The 19,355-nt window shown below is 53.1% G+C and overlaps 1 protein-coding gene across 2 annotated transcripts; it reads left to right on the plus strand.

Annotated features, from left to right (window-relative positions):
* Nucleotides 1-612: 612 nt before the first annotated feature.
* On the plus strand, nucleotides 613-16,894 carry LOC127031114 (von Willebrand factor A domain-containing protein 5A-like). 2 transcript variants are annotated; one of them, XM_050917878.1, is made up of 10 exons: nucleotides 613-708; nucleotides 2,466-2,525; nucleotides 2,679-2,881; nucleotides 4,131-4,434; nucleotides 8,790-8,962; nucleotides 9,594-9,708; nucleotides 15,145-15,233; nucleotides 15,369-15,513; nucleotides 16,110-16,189; nucleotides 16,797-16,894. In XM_050917878.1, the coding sequence occupies exons 2-9, from the start codon at nucleotides 2,489-2,491 to the stop codon at nucleotides 16,160-16,162; spliced, it is 1,119 nt and encodes a 372-aa protein (XP_050773835.1). In that variant the 5' UTR covers nucleotides 613-708; nucleotides 2,466-2,488; the 3' UTR covers nucleotides 16,163-16,189; nucleotides 16,797-16,894. The 2 variants fall into 2 exon arrangements, with proteins under 2 accessions (XP_050773835.1, XP_050773834.1); XM_050917877.1 differs by lacking the exon at nucleotides 16,797-16,894 and adding an exon at nucleotides 14,871-15,043 and having other exon boundaries at nucleotides 16,110-16,193.
* Nucleotides 16,895-19,355: the final 2,461 nt, after the last annotated feature.

Genomic DNA, 19,355 nt, shown 5'->3' on the forward strand with positions numbered 1-19,355 from the left:
GAGTTAACTATTATTAGGGTTTTTTTATATTGCACTTTTATCCAACAATAGTTAGCTACCAGTACAAACAACATTAGGAAAGATCATTTAGTTGGGGGTGATCCTGCTTTGAGCAGGGGGTTGGACTAGAGACCTCCTGAGGTCTCTTCCAACCCTGATATTCTACAATTCTATGGCTAAGTGGTCCACCAAGATCCTCAGCAATTTTCAAGTGGTCTGTGGGAAAAAAAAGGTTGAGAACCACTGCCCTAGAAACTTGCCCATTGCCCCCTGGCTTTTGTTATCAGTTGCTGTTTACTCCAGTGTTTCTGCCTTGAACTGTATGTAGTCGCCAGCGGGGCAAGGAGGCATCAGGTGTGGCGAGAGCACCCCGAAGGGGGGACACCCCAGCCCTGCCCTAAGTCACCAAGCTCCTGGGCCCAGCCTGTTGGGGCTTCGAGGACTCGGCCCAGCCGGAGGGAGGGGAGCCCTGGGGCGCACCCAGGCCTCCGGGCACAGGGAGGTGGAGCGAGGACTCGGGGTTCAGTAGCCGACTCCGCCGGTGCAGACGCCAGGAAGGTTCCCCACGACAGCGGGACCATCCCAGGGCCCCTGGGTGAGTAGCTGCAGGCGGGGAGTTTGCAGACGCTCCCTGGCTGGGGCTAGCCCGGAAAAGTGACTTTCGATTTCACTTCTCCAGCTTCTGCGCCACAGTCCGGGCTAGTGAAGGTAACGGGGCCCCCGGGAGCCCAAGAGCCCCTGCCGTCCAGGGCCCCCAGCCGGGGAGAGAACCCAGGAGTCCTGGAGCCCAGCCCCACCCCCACCCCCGGGGATAGGACCCCACGAGTCCTGCCCCCGCCTCCCAGCCGGGTTACAAGTGTGCGTGCTGCCCCTGTAACACAGCCGGGGAGGGGCTTGTCTCTCCCACCCCCAGCACTGCGCAGGGTGGAGGTAGGGGGGGTTGGAGTCACGGCCTGGCCCAGGCCCCCGTTCCCCCCCCCCCCCGCACTGGCCGGGCCCGGGCGTCCCGGGGACTCGCCCTCAGCAGAGCGGGGTCTCTGACCCGGGCGGGCAGGTCCGGCTTTGCCCAGCAGGGGGCAACGCGGCGCTGGGGCCGGGGTCGGATCGGAGCCAGTGCAGGAAATTCAGCAACTTGGTGGGTTAGCGCTGCCCCCGACTTCTGTCCATCCTCAACCTCCCCCCACTGTGCAACCCCCCCTTCCGTCTGTCTCTCCAGCCTCAACCCCCCCGCACTGTCCGACCCCCCTTCAGTCTGTCTGTCCATCCTCACCCCCACACACACTGTCCAACCCCCCCTTCCGTCCGTCTGTCCAGCCTCACCCCCCGCACTCTGCAACCCCCCATCTGTCCATCCTCACCCCCCACACACACGCTGTCCAACCCCCCTTCTGTCCATCTGTCCATCCTCACCCCCCCACACGCTGTCCAACCCCCCTTCTGTCCATCTGTCCAGCCTCACCCCCCGCACTGTGCAACCCCCCATCTGTCCATCCTCACCCCCCCACATGCTGTCCAATCCCCCTTCTGTCCATCCTCACCCCCCACACACACTGTCCAACCCCCCCTTCCGTCCATCTGTCCAGCCTCACCCCCCCCACACGCTGTCCAACCCCCCTTCTGTCCATCTGTCCATCCTCACCCCCCCGCACTATCCGACACCCCCCCTCCCTTCAGTCAGCGGCGTATTATCGCCTAGGCCAACAAATTTGCAGGGGTAACAAATTTGCTCACGCCCCCTCCCCGACTCCACCCCTTCCCCAAATCCCCGGCCGGCCCCTCCCCTAGGCGCACCGCGCTTCCCCCCTTCCACCTCCCTGACAGACTTGCCAGGCAAAAGCGCTGGCAGGGAGAAGTGAGTAGCAGCGCGCTTGGGGGATAGCGGAGGTGACTTGGGGCCAGCAGGTGCGGGGAGTAACTCTTCTGGGGGGGTCAGGGAACCGCTCCCCACCCAGCTCACAATCACGCCACCTCCACCATCCTCTGAACGTGCCACATCTCCCCCTCCCTCCCAGGCTTGCCACAGGGGAGCAGAGGCGAGCTGGCGCCGGGGGGGGGGGGGGCAAATTTGTTAATCTGCCACTGTCTTCTGTCCATCCTCACCCCCCCACGCACTGTCCGGCCCCCCCTTCTGTTCATCCTCACCCACACACACTGTCCAGCCCCCCCTCCGTCCGTCTGTCCATCCATCCCCATTACCTCCTCCATGCACACATTTCTCCAGCCAGCTCCCAGCTGTGCCCTGGTCCCTGCCTGCACCTGCTTTTTGGAGGCTGGCGCTGTGTGCAGGAAAGGGAGCCCGGTGGGCCCGAGAGAGAGGCCCATGAGCCGGCGGGACTCCCTGCCACAGGACCTGGCTGAGCAGGGGGATGGGGATGGGGTCTCAGAGCCGTTGCGGGGGACACTCTCTGTGCCCATCAGTTTCCACAGGAACCCTGTATCTCACCACACACCCTTCCCCTGCACAGATCCCCAACCGCAGACCGAGAAGATGAGCTGTGGCCTCCTGAACAGTTCCAATGAGCCAGGTGAGTCAGGGCGGGGGGTGGTGTCCCATGGCTGATGCCCCACTCCCCTGGAGCCCATAGGAGGTGTTGTGGGGGGGCCCATGGCTGACATCCCCCTTCCCCGGCACCCATGGGGGTCAGAGGAGTCCCTGGCTGATGTCCGTCTCCCCCTAGTGCCCCTGCGCAGCGGCTCGGTGACAGTGCTGATCCGAGGCTTCGTGGCGGACGTGAGCTGTGAGCTGCTCTACAGGAATGAGGAGCAGGGGCCCGTGGAGGCTATGTTCGTGTTCCCCGTGGACCCCGAGGCTGCCGTCTACGCCTTCGAGGCCCGCCTGGGGAGCACCTGCATCCAGGCCCAGCTCCGCGAGAAGCAACAGGTACCAGGGGGCATGGGTCCCATGGGGGAGAGAAGGTACCAAGGGGGCAGGGTATGGGTACGTACTGGCTTGGGGGCAGGGCAGGGGGATCTCGGGGTGACCCCATCTCTCCCGGTAGGTGCAAGAGCTGTACAGAGACCCACTGGCCGGGGGGCAGGGCAGGGGAATGTTGGGGGAATGGGGAATCTCAGGGTGACCCCTTGTCTCTCAGCACACACAGGAGCTGTATGGGGACACCCTGGCAAGGGGATCTCGTGGGATAAGGAGATCTCAGCTTGACCCTGTCTCTCCAGGAGGTGCAGGAGCTGTTACTTCTGGGGGAATTAGGCACCAGAAAAATTAAAATTCTGTGTACAATATTTTAAAATTCTGCATTTTTTTTGTCAAAATAACACAGTATAATCACTCCAGTTTCCATTATTTTGTTAATTTATTTCAAAATAATGTCAGCAAGTTTGTCTGTAACAACACAAACCAAAACAAAAGATTCTAGTAAATTTTTCCATGAATAGATTCCTTTCTAAGCCTATTCACACAGAACTTGGTGTAAGAATTTATTGAAACTACAATATAGAACGGTATTTCCCGCCCCCCCTCAGAAGCAGCACAAAGGCTTCGGGGCGTCAGGAGTAACGAAGGAGCTGAGAGAGAGGGAAGAAGTCTGGAGTGAACCTTGAAGAATATTAGGGGTGGGTGGGAGAAGTATGGAACAGGTGTTTTGTGGGGGAGGGATTGTTAGGGAGTTGGGGAGCCTCTGCCGTGCAGACCCTGGCTCACCCCAAGCCTCTCCCATTCAGTCAGGCACATCTGCCCCTGTCTCCACACCCCCCATCGGTCTCTGCAGCCTCCTCCCTCATACCTATGTGTCCCTGCAGCTCCCTTCCCCTGTTCCCACATGGCTCTGCAGCCCCCTTCCCATTCAGTCCTTGGCTCAATGGTGTCACCGCACTAGCTCCTGAGCCCACAGCCCAGTCTCTCCCCCTACCAGCCCTTCTGAACCCCATCCTGTGATCCTCCCCGCTCCTCCAATGCTACAGCAGCTTCTGGTGGGTGAAGGTGGAACAACAGCACTTCTTGGGCAGAATGTATTTTCGGCGGGGGGGATTCTGTGCCAGGTGTGAATTCTCTGCATACGCAGTGGTGCAGAATTCCCCCAGAAGTAACCTGTACGAGGATGTGCTGTCTGGGGGACAGGGCAGGGGGATCTCAGGGGCCGGCGGAACTCAGGGTGACGATGTCTCTCCGGCAGGCACAGCAGCTGTACGGGGATGCGCTGGCCGGGGGGCAGAGCTCTTTCCTGCTGCAGCAGGAGGGGACCAAGGGCGACGTGTTCAGCTGCTCCCTGGGGAACCTGCCCCCTGGGGAGGAGGCGGCGCTGACCCTGCGCTACGTCTGTGAGCTGCCGCTAGAGCCCGATGGAGCCGCCCGCTACATGCTGCCAGCCGTGCTGCGCCCCCGCTACACGCCCCATGGTGAGACCCACAGATACTCCTGCCACATTAGCCTGCCTGGTGAGACTCATAGTCCCCAACACCGCCACTGCACACCCTACAGTGAGTTACCCCACTGTCTGTAACCCCCCCCCAAAGTCCCTTAGCCCCTGCTACGTACCCCACAGGGAAAGACCCACATGGACCCCCATAGGCCATTACTATGTGCCCCATGTTAAGCCCCCCCCCCAGCCCTGCAGTCTACGCCCCAGGGTATGTGACCTCCCCCTAGGCCCTCTCCTGATCTCCCAGCATCCCCCCATGCCCTTCAATAGGCCTTTCCCCCCATAGAATCATAGGACTGGAAGGGACCTCACAAGGTCATCTAATCCAGTCCCCTGCACTCGTGGCAGGATTAATTATCTAGACCATTTCTGACAGGTGTTTGTCTAACCTGCTCTTAGAAATCGCCAATGATGGAGATTGCACAAGCTCCCTAGGCAATTTATTCCAGTGCTTAACCACCCGGATAGGAAGCTTTTCCTAATGTTCATTCTAAACCTCCCCTGCTGCAATTTAAGCCCATTGCTTCTTGTCCTATCATCAGAGGTTAAGAAAAACATTTTTTTTCCTTCTCCTTGTAACAACTTTATCCATACTTGAAAACTGTTATCATGTCACCTCTCAGTCTTCCCTTCCACAGGCTAAACAAACCCAGTGTTTTCAATCTTCCCTCATAGGTCCTGTTTTCTAGACCCTTAATCATTTTTGTTGCTCTTCTCTGGACTCTCTCCAATTTGTCCACATCCTTCCTCCAATGTGGCACCCAAAACTGTACACAATACTTCAGTTGAGGCCTAATCAGTGCAGAGTGGAGCGGAAGAATTACTTCTTGTGTCTTGTTTACAACATTCCTGCTAATACAGCCCAGAATGATTTTCGCATTTTTTGCAGAAGTGGTACACTGTTGACTCATATTTACCTTGTGATTCACTGTGACTCCCATATCCTTTTCCACAGTACTCCTTCCTAGGCAGTCATTTCCCATTTCACATGTGTGCAACTGATTGTTCCTTCCTAAGTGGAGTACTTTGCATTTGTCCTTCAGACCATTTCTCCAGTTTGTCCAGATCATTTTGAATGTTAATCCAATCCTCCAAAGCACTTGCAGCGCCTCCCGGCTTGGTATCGTCCTCAAACTTTATAAGTGTACTCTCTATGCCATTATCTAAATCATTGATGAAGATATTGAACAGAACTGGACCCAGAACTGGTCCCTGCGGGACCCCACTTGTTATACCCTTCCAGCATGACTGTGTATGACCGGTTGGATCACAGAAACCTTCTTGGGAGCTACCACCCGAAGTGCCAAGTCTACTTTTACCCCTGCTTTTCCTGCCAGCTCAGGACTCCAGCACCCTGTCTTACTGAGCCAGACACTTCCGTTGCCCCAACAAAGACCCAGGTTCTGAATTACTTGCCCCAAAGCTGCTGGTTAACCTGAAAGTAGCTAACAAAAGTGGCTTGTCTTTAGCATTGGATGCCCAACTCCCAATGGGGTCTAAACCCAAATAAATCCGTTTTACCCTGTATAAAGCTTATGCAGGTAAACTCATAAATTGTTCACCCTCTGAACTGAATACAGATAATCTCAGCCTCAGAGATGCTTCAGTAAGCTTTTTCCTCAGACTGGACACCTTCCAGGCCTGGGCACAATTCTTTCCCCAGTACAACTCTTGTTCCAGCTCAGGTGGTAGCCAGGGGATTCTTCATGATGGCTCCTCTTCCCTCTTTGTTCTGTTCCACCCTTTATATATTTTTTGCATAAGACAGGAATTCTTTTGTCTCTCTCTGGGTTCCCACCCCTTCCTTCTCAATGAAAAAACACCAGGTAAAAGATGGATTCCAGTTCAGGTGACATGATCACTGCAAGACTTCAAGCCTTCATTCCTCCCAGCCTGACTCGCAGGAAGGCCTGCCTACAAACAGCCATCCAGTCAATTGCCCTGGTTAATGAGAGTCATCAAGATTCCAAACCACCATTAATGGCCCACACGTTTCATAATTACAATAGGTCCTCAGAGTTATATTTTATATTTCTAGTTTCAAATACAAACGTGATACATTTATACAAATAGAATAATCACACTCGGTAAGTAATAAGCTTTCTAATGATACCTTACAAGAGACCTTTTCCATGAAGCATATTCCAGTTATATTACATTCACTCATTAGCATATTTTTATAAAATGATATAGGCTGTAACGTCACACTGTGAACCACTGATAACTACTCTCTGGGAACAGTTTTCCAACCAGTTTTGCACCCACCTTATAGTAGCTCCATCTAGGTTGCGTGTCCCTAGTTTGTTTAAGAGAAGGCATGGGAGACAGTATCAAAAGCCTTACTAACGTCAAGATATACCACATCTACTGCTTCCCCCCATCCACAAGGCTTGTTACCCTGTCAAAGAAGACTATCAGGTTGGTTTGACAGGACTGGTTTTTGACAAATCCATGGTGACTGTTACTTATCACATTATTATCTTTTAGGTGTTCGCAAATTGAGTGTGTAATTATTTGTTCCGTTATCTTTCCAGGTACAGAAATTAAGTTGACTGGTCTGTAATTTCCCAGGTTGTCCTTGTTTTCCCTTTTATAAACAGACACTGTATTTGCCCTTTTCATCTCTCTCATCTTCCATGACTTTGCAAAGATAATTGCTAATGGCTCAGGTATCTCCTCAGTCAGCTCCTGGAGTATTCTAGGATGCATTTCATCAGGCCCTGAGGACTTGAAGACATCTAATTGGTCTAAGTCATTTTTAACTTGTTCTTTCCCTATTTTAGTCTCTTCTGATCCTACCTCGTTTTGACTGGCGTTCACTGTGTTAGACATCCAGTCACCACCAATCTCCTTGGTGAAAACCAAAACAAAGAAGTCATTAAGCACCTCTGCCATTTCCGCATTTTCTATTATTTCCCGCCCCCCAATGAGTAATGGGCCTACCCTGTCCTTCATCTTCCTCTTGTTTCTAATGTATTTGTAGAATATTTTCTTGTTACTCTTTATGTCTCTGGCTGGTTTGATCTCGTTTTGTGCCTTGGTCTTTCTAATTTTGTCCCTACATACTTGTGTTATGTGTTTATTTTCATCCTTTGTGATTATACTGAGTTTCCACTTTTTGTTGGACTCATTTGATTTTTAGATCACTGACGATCTCCTGGTTACTCCAGGGTGGGCTCTTACCACACTTCCTATCTTTCCTCTTGTTTTCTTAATACTGTGTCCTTGAAAAACTGCCAACTGTCTCCAGTTATTTTTCCCTTTAGACTCGCTTCCCATGGGATCTTACCTGCCAACTCCCTGAGTTTGCTAAAGTTGCCTTCCTGAAGTCAACTGTCTTTATTTTGCTGTTCTTCCTCCTACCATTCCTTAGAATCATGAACTCTACCATTTCGTGATCACGTTCATCCCAGCTGCCTTCCACTTTCAGATTCTCAACTAGTTCCTCCCTATTTGTCAAAATCAAATCCAGAACAGCCTCTCCCCTGGTAGCTTTCTCCACCTTCTGAAGTAAAAAATTGTCTCCACTACATTCCACAAACTTTTTATCTAATCTGTGCCCTGCTGTGTTTTCCCAACAGATGTCTGGGTAGTTGAAGTCCCCCATCACCGCCCAGTCCTGTGCTTTCAATGATTTTGTTAGTTGTTAGCTGTTTAAAAAAGGCCTCATCCACCTCTTCTTCCTGGTTAGGTTGGCTGTAGTAGACCCCTGCCATGGCGTCACCCTTGTTTTTTACCTCTTTTATCCTTACCCAGAGACTTTCAACAAGTCGGTCTCCTAGTTCCATCTAAATCTTAGTCCAATCATACACCTTTTTAATATATAAGGCAACACCTCCTACCTTTTCCCCTGCTTGTCCTTCGTGAGCAAGTTGTACCCTTCTGTCCCAATATTCCAGTCATGTGTATTATCCCACCAAGTCTTTGTGATGCCAACTATGTCATAGTTGTGTTTCTTTACTAGCATTTTGAGGTCTTCCTGCTTATTCTCCCGTACTTCTCACCTTCGTATACAGACAGCTAAGATACTGATTTGATTTCCCCCTCACCCCCCACCAGTTCTGTCTTGTCTCTCCTTTATCTCTCCCATAACAGCCCATGCTCCCCCCAAATTCCAAACCTTCTCCCAGGTCTCCATGTTCTTGACTTACCTGTGGGCTTTGGTCACCTGCCCCCTTCAAACCTAGTTTCAAGCCCTCCTCACTAGGTTAGCCAGTCTGTAGCCAAACATGCTCTTCCCCTTCCTCGCTAGCTGGGCCCCATCTCAGCTTAGCAGTTCTTCCTGGAACAGCATCTCGTGGTCAAGAAAGCCAAAGCCCTTCTGGTGACACCATCTTCACAGCCAGGTATTCACCTCCAGGATGCATCTGTCTCTGCCTGGGCCCTATGCTCACCACGTCTCTCTTTCTGCAGGGTGGGACGGAGAGGACGTCACCCAAGGGGTCCCACGAGTTCCCCAAGGGGAGCTGCCCTACACCCTGAGCCTGAGCGCCACGCTGCAGTCACCCCACGGCATCGACCGCGTGCTCTCCAACTGCTCCCTCACCCCGCTGAGCTACACATCTGGGAACCGGACCAGCGCCCAGGTAATGGCTCACCCAGACACTTGAGTCCCCACTATCCCCACCGGGAGGGTCAGTATGGGTGAGTGACTCTGAGCAGGGGGGTGATGGGGACTCTGGGCTGTGGGGTGGGTGCCAAGGAACTGGGCGTGGGTCCTAGGTGAGCATATATAAGGATGGGAGCTCTGGGGCAGGGCACGAGGTGGGTCCCAGAGACACATGGGGGGGGCGGAGGGGGGCCAGGAAAAGGGTTGAACGACACCAATGGATCCAGGGAACTGCCCACGTTCTCTGGGGAAAATCTCAAGGGGCTGAGACCCGCCTGTGGGAGTGAAATCCTGGACATTCGAGGGGTCCTGGTTCCCTTTGCTTTGTGGGAGTTTCCTTCTCCTTGATTTTGAATGAAAGAAAAAGGGGGGGCGGGAAAATATCACCCCCAAATTGGAAAGATTTAGCCAAGCAAAGTCAGAATTTTCCCAGTGTTTTCTGCAAGAAGAGCCAAGTCCCTGTGTTGCCTTTGGGGTGTTTTTCCCTTCCTCCCTCCCTCCTAACCCGGAGTTGCTCCCTCCCCCCAGCTGCATGGGGGGCACTGAGCTGGGAACCCTGCCCCCCCCCCAGGAGCCGAGGGGAGGTGACAGTGTCTGTCTCCCCCCAGGTGTCTCTGGCCGAGGCCCCCCCGTGGGACCGGGACGTGGAGCTGCTAGTGTATTACGCGGAGCCGCACAAACCCAGCGCAATGCTGGAGATCGGGTTGCCCGGAGCAGAGCCAGGTGTGGGGGGTCCTGCACCCTGCTACCCCTAGCTGGAGGGGTGGGAATGAGGGGGTCCATGGGGTGGGGATGTGGGGGAGAGGGTGTTCTTGGGGGCCTGGCGCAATGACGGGGTGGTAGGGGAATGGAGGAGTCCTAGGGGTGATGGGGGTGCATGCTCAGAGAGGTGCTGGGGGAATCTGGGGGCGAGGTTAAAAAGGTCATAGAGCAAATTTTAAACTAAGGGCTGAGGGGAAGCCGACAGGTGCGGAGGAGCATGTGATTCGGACAGAGGGAGGATCTGCTGATGGAGACTCTCTATATCCTAGTACGGAGGAGAGGATAGAAGATGATGATAAAATACAGATAGGATCTGATCAGAAAGTCAAATGAAAGAAAGTCTCATTCAATTACATCATGTAATGGCAGACAGCTAAAGTGCTTAGCTGTCTGCCATTAAAGTGCTTAGATACCAGTCCTAGAATTCTAAATAATAAGATGGGTGAACTAGGGTGCCATGTATTTAATGAGGATATTGATATAAAAGGCATCACAATAACTTGGTGGAATGAGGATAATCAGTGGGACACAGTAACACCAGGGTACAAAATATATCAGAAGGACAGAACAGGTGGTGCTGGTGGGGGAGTGGCACTATATGTGAAACAAAGAATAGACTCAAATGAAGTAAAAATCGTAAATGAACCAAATTGCACCAGAGAATTTCTGTGGATAGTAATTCCATGCTCAGATAAAAAGAATATAGTAATAGGGAGATACTACTGACCGCCTGACCAGGATGGTGATAGTGACTGTGAAATGCTCAGGGAGATTAGAGGCTCTTAAAATAGAGAGAATCAGTAATACTGGGGGATTTCAACTATCCCCATATTGACTGGTACATGTCACCTCAGGGTGGGATGCAGAGATAGTTTTTTGACACCTTAAATGACTAATCCTGGAACCCACAAGAGGAGAGGCAGTTCTTTATTAGTCCTTAGTGGAGCACAGGATCTGGTCCAAGAAGTGACCATAGCTGGGCTGCTTGGTAATAGTGAGCATAATATAATTAAATGTAACATCCCTGTGGCCAGGAAGACACCCCAACAGCCCACCATAATTTCAGAAATGGGGAACTACACAAAACTGAGGAATTTATACAGAAATTAAAAGGTACAGCGCCAAAAGTGATATCTCTGCAAGCTGCATGGAAACTTTGTAAAGACACCATAATAGAGGCTCAACTTATCGTATACCTCACATTAAAAAACATAGCAAACCAAAAAAATGCCACCATGGCTAAACAACAAAGTAAAATAAGCAGCGAGAGGTAAAAGGCATCCTTTAAAAAGTAGAAGTTAAGTCCTACTGAGGGAAAAAGAAAGGAGCATAAACGCTGGCAAGTGAAATGTAAAAATACACTTAGGAAGGCCAAAAACGAATTTGAAGAACAGCTAGCCAAAGACACAGAAAGTAATAGCAAAAATGTTTTTAAGTGCATCAGAAGCAGGAAGCCTGTTAAACAACCAGTGGGGCCACTGGACGATCAAGATGCTGAAGGAGCACTCAAGGAGGATAAACTAAAGGAATTTGCATTGGTCTTCACAGCTGAGGATGTGAGGGAGAGTCCCAAACATGAGTCATTCTCATTAGGGGACAAGTCTGAGGAACGGTCCCAGATTGAGGTTTCATTAGAGGAGCTTTTGGAACAAATCGATGAACTAAACAGTAAGAGTGACCAGGACCAAATGAGATTCACCCAAGAGTTTTGAAGGAACTCAGATATGAAATTGCAGAACTACTAACTGTGATATGTAACCTGTCATTTAAATCAACTTTTGCGGCAAATGACTGGAGAATAGCTAATGTGACACCAATTTTTAGAAAGGGCTCCAGAGGTGAGCCTGTCAATTACAGGCCAGTAAGCCTGACTTCAATACCGGGCAAACGGGTTGAAACTATAGTAAAGAACGGAATTGTCAGACACAAAGATGAAGATGATTTGTTGGGGAAGAGTCAACATGGTTTTGAGAGGGTCAGCAAGCATGTGGACAAGAGTGATCCAACGAATATAGTGTACTTGGACTTTCAGAAAGCCTTTGACAAGGACCTTCACCAAAGGCTCGTAAGCAAAGTAAGCTGTCATGGGAGAAGAGGGAACAAAGGGTAGGAATAAATGGTCAGTTCTCAGAATGGAGTGGGGGTAAATAGTGGTGGGACCAGGGCTGTTCAACATATTCATAAATGAGGTGGAGAAAGGGTAAACAGTGAAGTGGCAAAATTTGCAGAAGATACAAAACTACAAAACTACTCAAGATAGCTAAGCCCAAAGCAGACTGTGGAGAGTTACAAAGGGACCTCACAAAACTGAGTGACTGAGCAACAAAGTGGCAGATGAAATTTACTGTTGATAAGTGCATAGTGATGCACACTGGTAAACGTAATCCCAACTATACATATAAAATGACGAGGTCTAAATTAGCTGTAACCACTGAAGAAAGATTTTGGAGTCATTGTGGCTAGTTCTCTGAAAACATTACTCCTGCTGGCATTCTGCACCAAAACGTTAAAAATTCTGCTCCAAAAATATAAAAATTCCATGCATGTTTTAAATTTCTGCAAATGTTATATGTCAAATGTAGAGGCTCCAGCCTGGCAGTAGGGCGCACTGGCCACTGGCTGCACAAAGGTGGGAGATCACTGTGCAGTGCCCCCCCCCCCGGGGACACGGACTCAGCGCTGAGGCTGCACCCAACCCTGACAGTGCAAGGACCGGGCCTGCCCCAGAAACACCCCAAGGCTCTGCCCTTGTGTGCCAGGCGCACCAAGTGTAGGGCAGGCAGTCTCAGTAAGGCAGGATCCAAGTGTGCAGGGGCTTAGTGTTGGGGGATGCAGGTATGGGTTGAGAGGGTTCTGTGTGGGGCAGTCTGGGTGCAGGCAGCTCAGTGGGGGATCTGCAGACAAGGGGATCTGAATGCACAGGAGCTTGTTCAGAGGTTCTGGGTGCAATGGTAATGGGAGTCTGCAGGGGGCTTCCAGGTTAAGGTGGTTGGGGCTCAGCAGGGTGGACTCAGTTTGGGGGGTAGAGCTCGTCTGGGGGTCGAGGTGTGGGTGGCTCAGTGGGGTGGGGATCTAGATGCAGCTGGTTGAGGCTCTGTGGAGTTGGGATCTGAGTGCAGATGGCTCATTGGGGTGGTCCAGGTGCAGCGGGAGTGGGGCTCATCAGGGTAGGTTATGATATGAGTGCGGGAGGGTGAGGCTCGGCGGGAGAGTCTGGGTATGAGGGTGTCTGGATGCACATGGGTTGGACAGATGGGGAAGCAGCTCTCTGTACAGGGATCCCTCCCCCTTTGATGACAAACGATGGGTGCAGGAAGTGGTGGTGGGGTCGAGGGGAGATTACAGAGCTTCCTGCAGCTGGGGGAGAAATCTGGGGGTGGTTCTCCCCAACCCAGCCGGGACTAGCAGCTGAACCCTGCAGAGGGTAGGAGCCACTACCTGGGTCTTTCCCAGTCCTGCCCCCTGTCCCACAGTGATTTACCTCTCCACTGGCGGCCCTGGGCACCTGAAACATACGGCTGGGAGGATCACATGACCACTCTTGTGGCTTCCCTTTGCTTCCCCATCAGAAAGTCATTTTTTTTGCAGGAAAGCGAGGAAATCGGCACTGGACATAAATTCTGCGCATGCGCAGTGGTGCCAAATTCCCCCAGGAGTAAAACATCCACTGAAAGTGCGGTGGGTGGCAATCCAAAAAACAAACCGAATGTTAGGAATCCTTAGGAAAGGGATAGATAATAAGACAGAAAATATCATATCACCTCTAGATAAGCAGTTCTCAAACTGTAGCAAGCCAGGGTTCTCCATTTTGATTTAAAAAATTTTAAGGACCCCCTGCTTTGCCCCTTGCTGGTCAGTGGGAGCTGCAGAGCCAGGACTCAGGCGGGGACAATGAGCAGAGCCTCACAGGCCGCCCGGGCCCCTAGGGGCCACAGGGAGCTGACAACCACTTCCATGTTCAAGGGGGGAGGGGGAGGAGTTGGTCAGCGGGACCCATGAACACCGTGGAGCTCCCTCACAGACCCCCAGGGGTCCGTGGACCCCAGTTTGAGAAACACTGCTCTAGGTAAATCCAGGGTTCGCTCTCATAGTGAACACTGCCTGCAGATGTGGTCGCCCCATCTCAAAAAAGATGTATTGGAATCGGAAAAGGTTCAGAAAAGGGCACCGAAAATGATGAGGGGTATGGAACAGCTGCCATTTGAGGAGAGATTAATAAGACTGGGACATTTCAGCCTGGAAAAGAGACGACTAAGGGGGGATATGGTCGAGATCTTTAAAATTATGACTAGTGTGGAGAAAGTAAATAAGTGTTACTTACTCCTCTTAAACACAAGAACCAGAGGTCACCAAATGAAACTAATAGGCAGGGGATTGAAAACAAACAAAAGTAAGTATTTCTTCACACATTGCACAGTCAACCAGTGGAACATCCTTGAGGATGTAGGGAAGGCCAAGACTGTAACAGGGTTCACAAATGAGCTAGATAAATTCATGGTCCAGCAACAGCTATTAGCCAGGATGTATAGGAAGGTGTCCCTAGCCTCTGTGTGCCAGAAGCTGGGAATGGGCAACAGGATGGATCACTTGACGATTCCCTGTTCTGTTCCCTCTGAAGCACCTGGCATTGGCCACTGTTGGCAGACAGGATACTGGGCTAGATGGACCTTTGGTTTGACCCAGTCTGGCCACTCTTATAATTATGGGTGGGTGTTGAAGGAGCTGGGGATGAAGTGTGTGCAGTGGCTGTGGAGACCAGAGTGGGGGGTCTCGGCAGAGCTGGGGGTGGGAGGGTGGGGTGCCTGGGAACAGGTAGACACTGAATGCACTGCAGGTTTGGGGATATAGGGGGTGGAAGGGCAGGTGCTGGCGGGGTGATCATTGGGGGCAGTGTAAAATCTAGGGGAAAGGTGTGGGGGAGGGACAGGGGTGGCGGTAGGGCTCTGGGGCAGTTGGGGGATGCTGAGGGGATGGTGGTTGTGGGGATCTAGGGAGAGAGTGATATGGGGGGAGGGACAGAGGGATGGGGCTCTGGAGCAGTCAGGGGGGCCTGGGGCTCTCGCAGGCTCACAGGGCTCGACTCCATGCCTGCTCCATTTGGGGCTGGCCCCATCTCCCCACAGGCTCCCTAATGGGTGACCCGGCCGTGATGGTGACCCTGCTGCCCAGCCTGCCCGAGGCGGTGCTGGGCCAGAGCTCAGCCGGGGAGTTCATCTTCCTGCTGGATCGCTCTGGCAGCATGGAGTGCCCCATGGACAGCCGAGACCGCTCGCCTCAGCGCATCGACAGCGCCAAGGTATGGCCAGGCGGGAGGCCGCGCTTGATGGGCCTGTGGAGGGGAGCAGCTCAGGCTGGTTGGGCCCATGGGGGTGACTCCATCTGTTTGTCTGTCCCCAGGAGACCCTGGTCCTGCTCTTAAAGAGTTTGCCCCTGGGCTGTTATTTCAACATCTACAGCTTTGGGTCTCAGTTCGAGTCCTTCTACCCGTGAGTTCCAGGGGGGCCAAGTGCTGCTGGCTGGGTTGGGGCAGGGCGGGCTGGGGTTGGGGGCAGGGCGGGCTGGGGTCCAGATGTCCCTGTCTCCAGCTGTCCTGGCCCCTGAGCCGTTGGCTCTCCCCGCAGGCAGAGCGTGGCATACACCCAACAGACCATGGCCAAGTCCCTGCAGCGCGTCCAGCAGCTCCAGGCCGATCTGGGGGGCACCGAGATCTTGGCGCCGCTACAAGCCATTTACCGCAGCCCCTGCCAGGACGGGCACCCGCGCCAGGTATCGGGCAGCTGCAGGGCATACCGGGGGCTCGAAGAGGGGCTGGGACTGGGGGGAGCTGATGAAGGTCGTTTGGAGAGGGGCTAGGTGGGGGTAGCTCTTGGCGGCTTGGGTGGGGGGGCTCAGACTAGGACTGGGGCCGGGGGACCAGTGCTCCTGGGTGTGGGAGCAGGCCGTGGTAGGCTGGGGGGGTATCTCTGTATAGAGCTGGGGGGCAGCACTGGATGCTGCGCCCAGTTCTGGGGGCATCTTGTAGCCAGGGGGCAGAGAGGGCACATGATGGGGGGCAGAAGGGAGCTCCCAGAAAGGTGCCCATAGCAGTCAGGCAGGTTAGTTTCTCCAGGGGCCAGGGAAGAGGTAACAGTTGAGGTCACAGTTAGAGTCAAGGGTCCTTGTCTGTCAGCCCCCACCCCGCCCTCCGGGGAGGCTTCTGGGAGGTAGAGATGAGTACCGGGGGGCGTGTCTCATGGGGCAGGGGGTCTCTGGGATGGGGGTCAGTTGAGCAGGCTCTTTGAGGGCTGCCCCCGTTCCGGGGGGGAGGGCATCTCCAGGGGGATTTAGGGTCCCCAGCTCTGACAGCGCCTCTCCCCCGCCAGCTGTTTGTGTTCACGGACGGGGAGGTGGGGAACACCCAGGAGGTCATCACTGAGGTGCAGCGTCACCGGGGGTCCCACAGGTAATAGGGGCACCTGCCCCCCAGCATTCCTCTCACCCGGCCGCTAAGCACCCTCTGAGCCCTGCCCCCTAACCCTGCCTCCTGGCGACTCCCCACCCTTCCCCCTAGCATCCCCACAACCTTACTGTCATGTTGTACCAGCCCGAGTGTGCGGCGGCCCTGCAGCGGGTCTGTGATATGTGCGCTGGCGCTAATCAATCGTAACCTGTCACACAGTGTCATGCCTGCCGGCCTGGGGACTGTCTGCCCCACAGCACCCCTCAACCCAGCCCCCAGCCCTGCCAGCCTGGGGACCCCCAGCACCCCCAAACCCTGCCTCCCAATATCTCCCCAAAGCTGCCCCCTGCCCTGCTGACCTGGAGACCCTCCAGCAACCCCAAACTCTCTCCCTCCAGCCCTGCCAGCATGGAGAACCTCTACCCCTATCATCTCCCCAACCCTGCCCCCCAGCCCTGCCAGCAGAGAAACCCCCAACTCCAGCATCTGCCCATCCCTTCACCTCACCCTGCCCCCCAGTCCTACTCACCGCTCTCCAGCTGCCCCCCAGCTCTGCCCCTGCACATCCTGTCTCTAACCACCCCCACCCCCTGACTCTGCCTTCCTGCAGATGCTTCTCCTTTGGCATCGGGGAAGGGGCCTCCATGGCTCTGGTCAAAGGCATCGCCCGGGCAGCAGGGGGCAGCGCCGAGTTCATCACGGGCCAGGACCGCATGCAGCCCAAGGTGAGAACCCAGGAATCCAGGCTCCTCCGGCTCTAAGCCACCGGACCCCACTCCCCTTCCAGAGCTGGGAGAGACCCCAGGAGTCCTGACTCCCAGCCCCCCGGCTCTAACCCACCCGTCCCCATGCCTCCCCTCCCCCCCATGCCAGGGTAGGACCATGGTGTCCTGGCCCCACCCTGAGTGTTCCGATCTCTCCCCCAGGCGCTGCAGTCTCTGAAGCGGGCCCTGCAGCCAGCTGTGACGAGGATCTCACTGAGCTGGGATCTGCCTCCCGGGATGGAGGCAGCACTGCTGGGCCGGGGCCCTGAGGTGATCTTCTCTGGGCAGCGGTGCCTCATCTACGCCCAGCTCCGTGGGCAGCCCCAGGTGAGAGAGCGACAGACAGACAGACAGACAGACAGACAGACAGACAGACAGACAGACACACACACACACACACACACACACACACACACACACACACACACACACACACACACACACACACACACACACACACACACACACACACACACACACACACACACACACACACACACAGTGACTAATCCAGGAACCTCCCACCCCCTCCTGGGCGGTAACTCTGAAAGAAGCAGTGAGAGGTAAAAAGGCATCTTTTAAAACGTGGAAGTTAAATCCTAGTGAGGAAAATAGAAAGAAGCATAAACTCTGGTATAATTAGGACGGTCAGAAAAGAATGTGAAGAACAGCTTGCCAAAGACTCAAAAAGTAACAGCAAAAAATGTTAAGAACTTCAGAAGCAGGAAGCCTGTTAAACAACCAGAAGGGCCACTGAACGATGGAGGTGCTAAAGGAGCACTCAAGGACGATAAGGCCATTGCGGAGAAACTAAATTCATTATTTGCATCGGTCTTCACAGCTGAGGATGGGTCAGGGGGGAGGGATTCCCAAACTGAGCCATTCTGTTTAGATGACAAATCTGAGGAACCGTCCCAGATTGAGGTGTCATTCGAGGAGGTTTTGGAACAAATTGATAAACTAAACATGACTGGAGGATAGCTAATGTGACACCAAATTTTAAAAATGGCTCCAGAGGCGATCCCGGCACTTACAGGCCAATACACCTGACTTCAGTACCGGGAAAACCAGTTGAAATTATAGTAAAGAACAGAATTGGCAGGCGCATAGGTGAACAGAATTTGCTAGGGAAGAGTAAACATGGTTTTTGTAAAGGGAAATCATGCCTCACCAATCTACTCAAATTCTTGGAGGGGGTCAAGAAGCATGCGGACAAGGGTGATCCAGTGGCTATAGTGTACTTGGACTTTCAGAAAACCTTTGACAAGGTCCCTCACCAAAGGCTCTTAAGCAAAGTAAGCTGTCGTGGGATAAGAGGAAAGGTTCTCTCATGGATCAGTAACTTGTTAAAAGATAGGAAACGAAGAGCAGGAATAAATGGTCAGTTTTCAGAATGGATAGAGGTAAATAGTGGTGTCCCCCCGGGGTCTGTATTGGGAGTAGGGCTATTCAACGTATTCATAAAGGATCTGGAAAAAGGGGTAAACAGTGAGGTGGCAAAATTTGCAGATGATACAAAATTACTCAAGATAGTTAAGTCCCAGGCAGACTGCAAAGAGCTTCAAAAGGGCCTCACAACATAGGCGGGGAGTTATGTGGGCCTGTGGTGCCCGTGCTCCACCAATATTCAGGAACATGGTCATGGTTCCAGCAATGTTTGGGCTTATATTTAAACAGAACCATCCTGTCCATGGGATGGGACGGTGCAGCCGTCCTGGGCCCCACACTTCAGGGGGACGCGGGATCCAGGGCAGCCTGGAGGCATAACAGAGGGCCTGGCATTGGCAGCAGCAAGGGGCATGGTGCCAGCAGCAGCAAGTGACCCAGCCCTGACATGCCCTGCTCTGCCCATCCCAACTCCACCTCTTTCCCCAAGCTCCCGCCCTGCCACTTTCCGGCTTCTGCCTCCTCCCCCAAGCGATGTGGGAGCCAGCGGGGCAGAGCACAGCGGGGCGGGCTGGGTCCGGTCGCTTGCTGCTGCCGTCACCAGGCCCCCTGCTAATCCCCAGGCCGTCCTGGACCCCATATTCCCCTGAGGCGCAGGGCTCGGGGCAGTTGCCCTGGTCAGTCCTATGGACTGGACAGCTCTGCTTGGACCCATTCTGAGCACCACCAAAAATTATACAAACCTGGGTGACTGGGCAAAAAAATTGCAGATGAAATTCAATGTTGATAAATGCAAAGTAATGCACATTGGAAAACATAATCCCAACCCCATATATAAAATGATGGGGTCTAAATTAGCTTTAACCACTCAAGAAAGAGACCTTGGAGTCATTGTGGCTAGTTCTCTGAAATCATCCACTCAATGTGCAGTGGTGTCAAAAAAGCAAACAGAATGTTGTTAATTATAAGAAAAGTATAGATAATAAGACAGAATATATCATACGTTTTGCCTCTATATA

Source organism: Gopherus flavomarginatus, chromosome 11 (genome assembly GCF_025201925.1).
Source record: "Gopherus flavomarginatus isolate rGopFla2 chromosome 11, rGopFla2.mat.asm, whole genome shotgun sequence".
Classification (NCBI taxonomy): domain Eukaryota; kingdom Metazoa; phylum Chordata; order Testudines; family Testudinidae; genus Gopherus; species Gopherus flavomarginatus.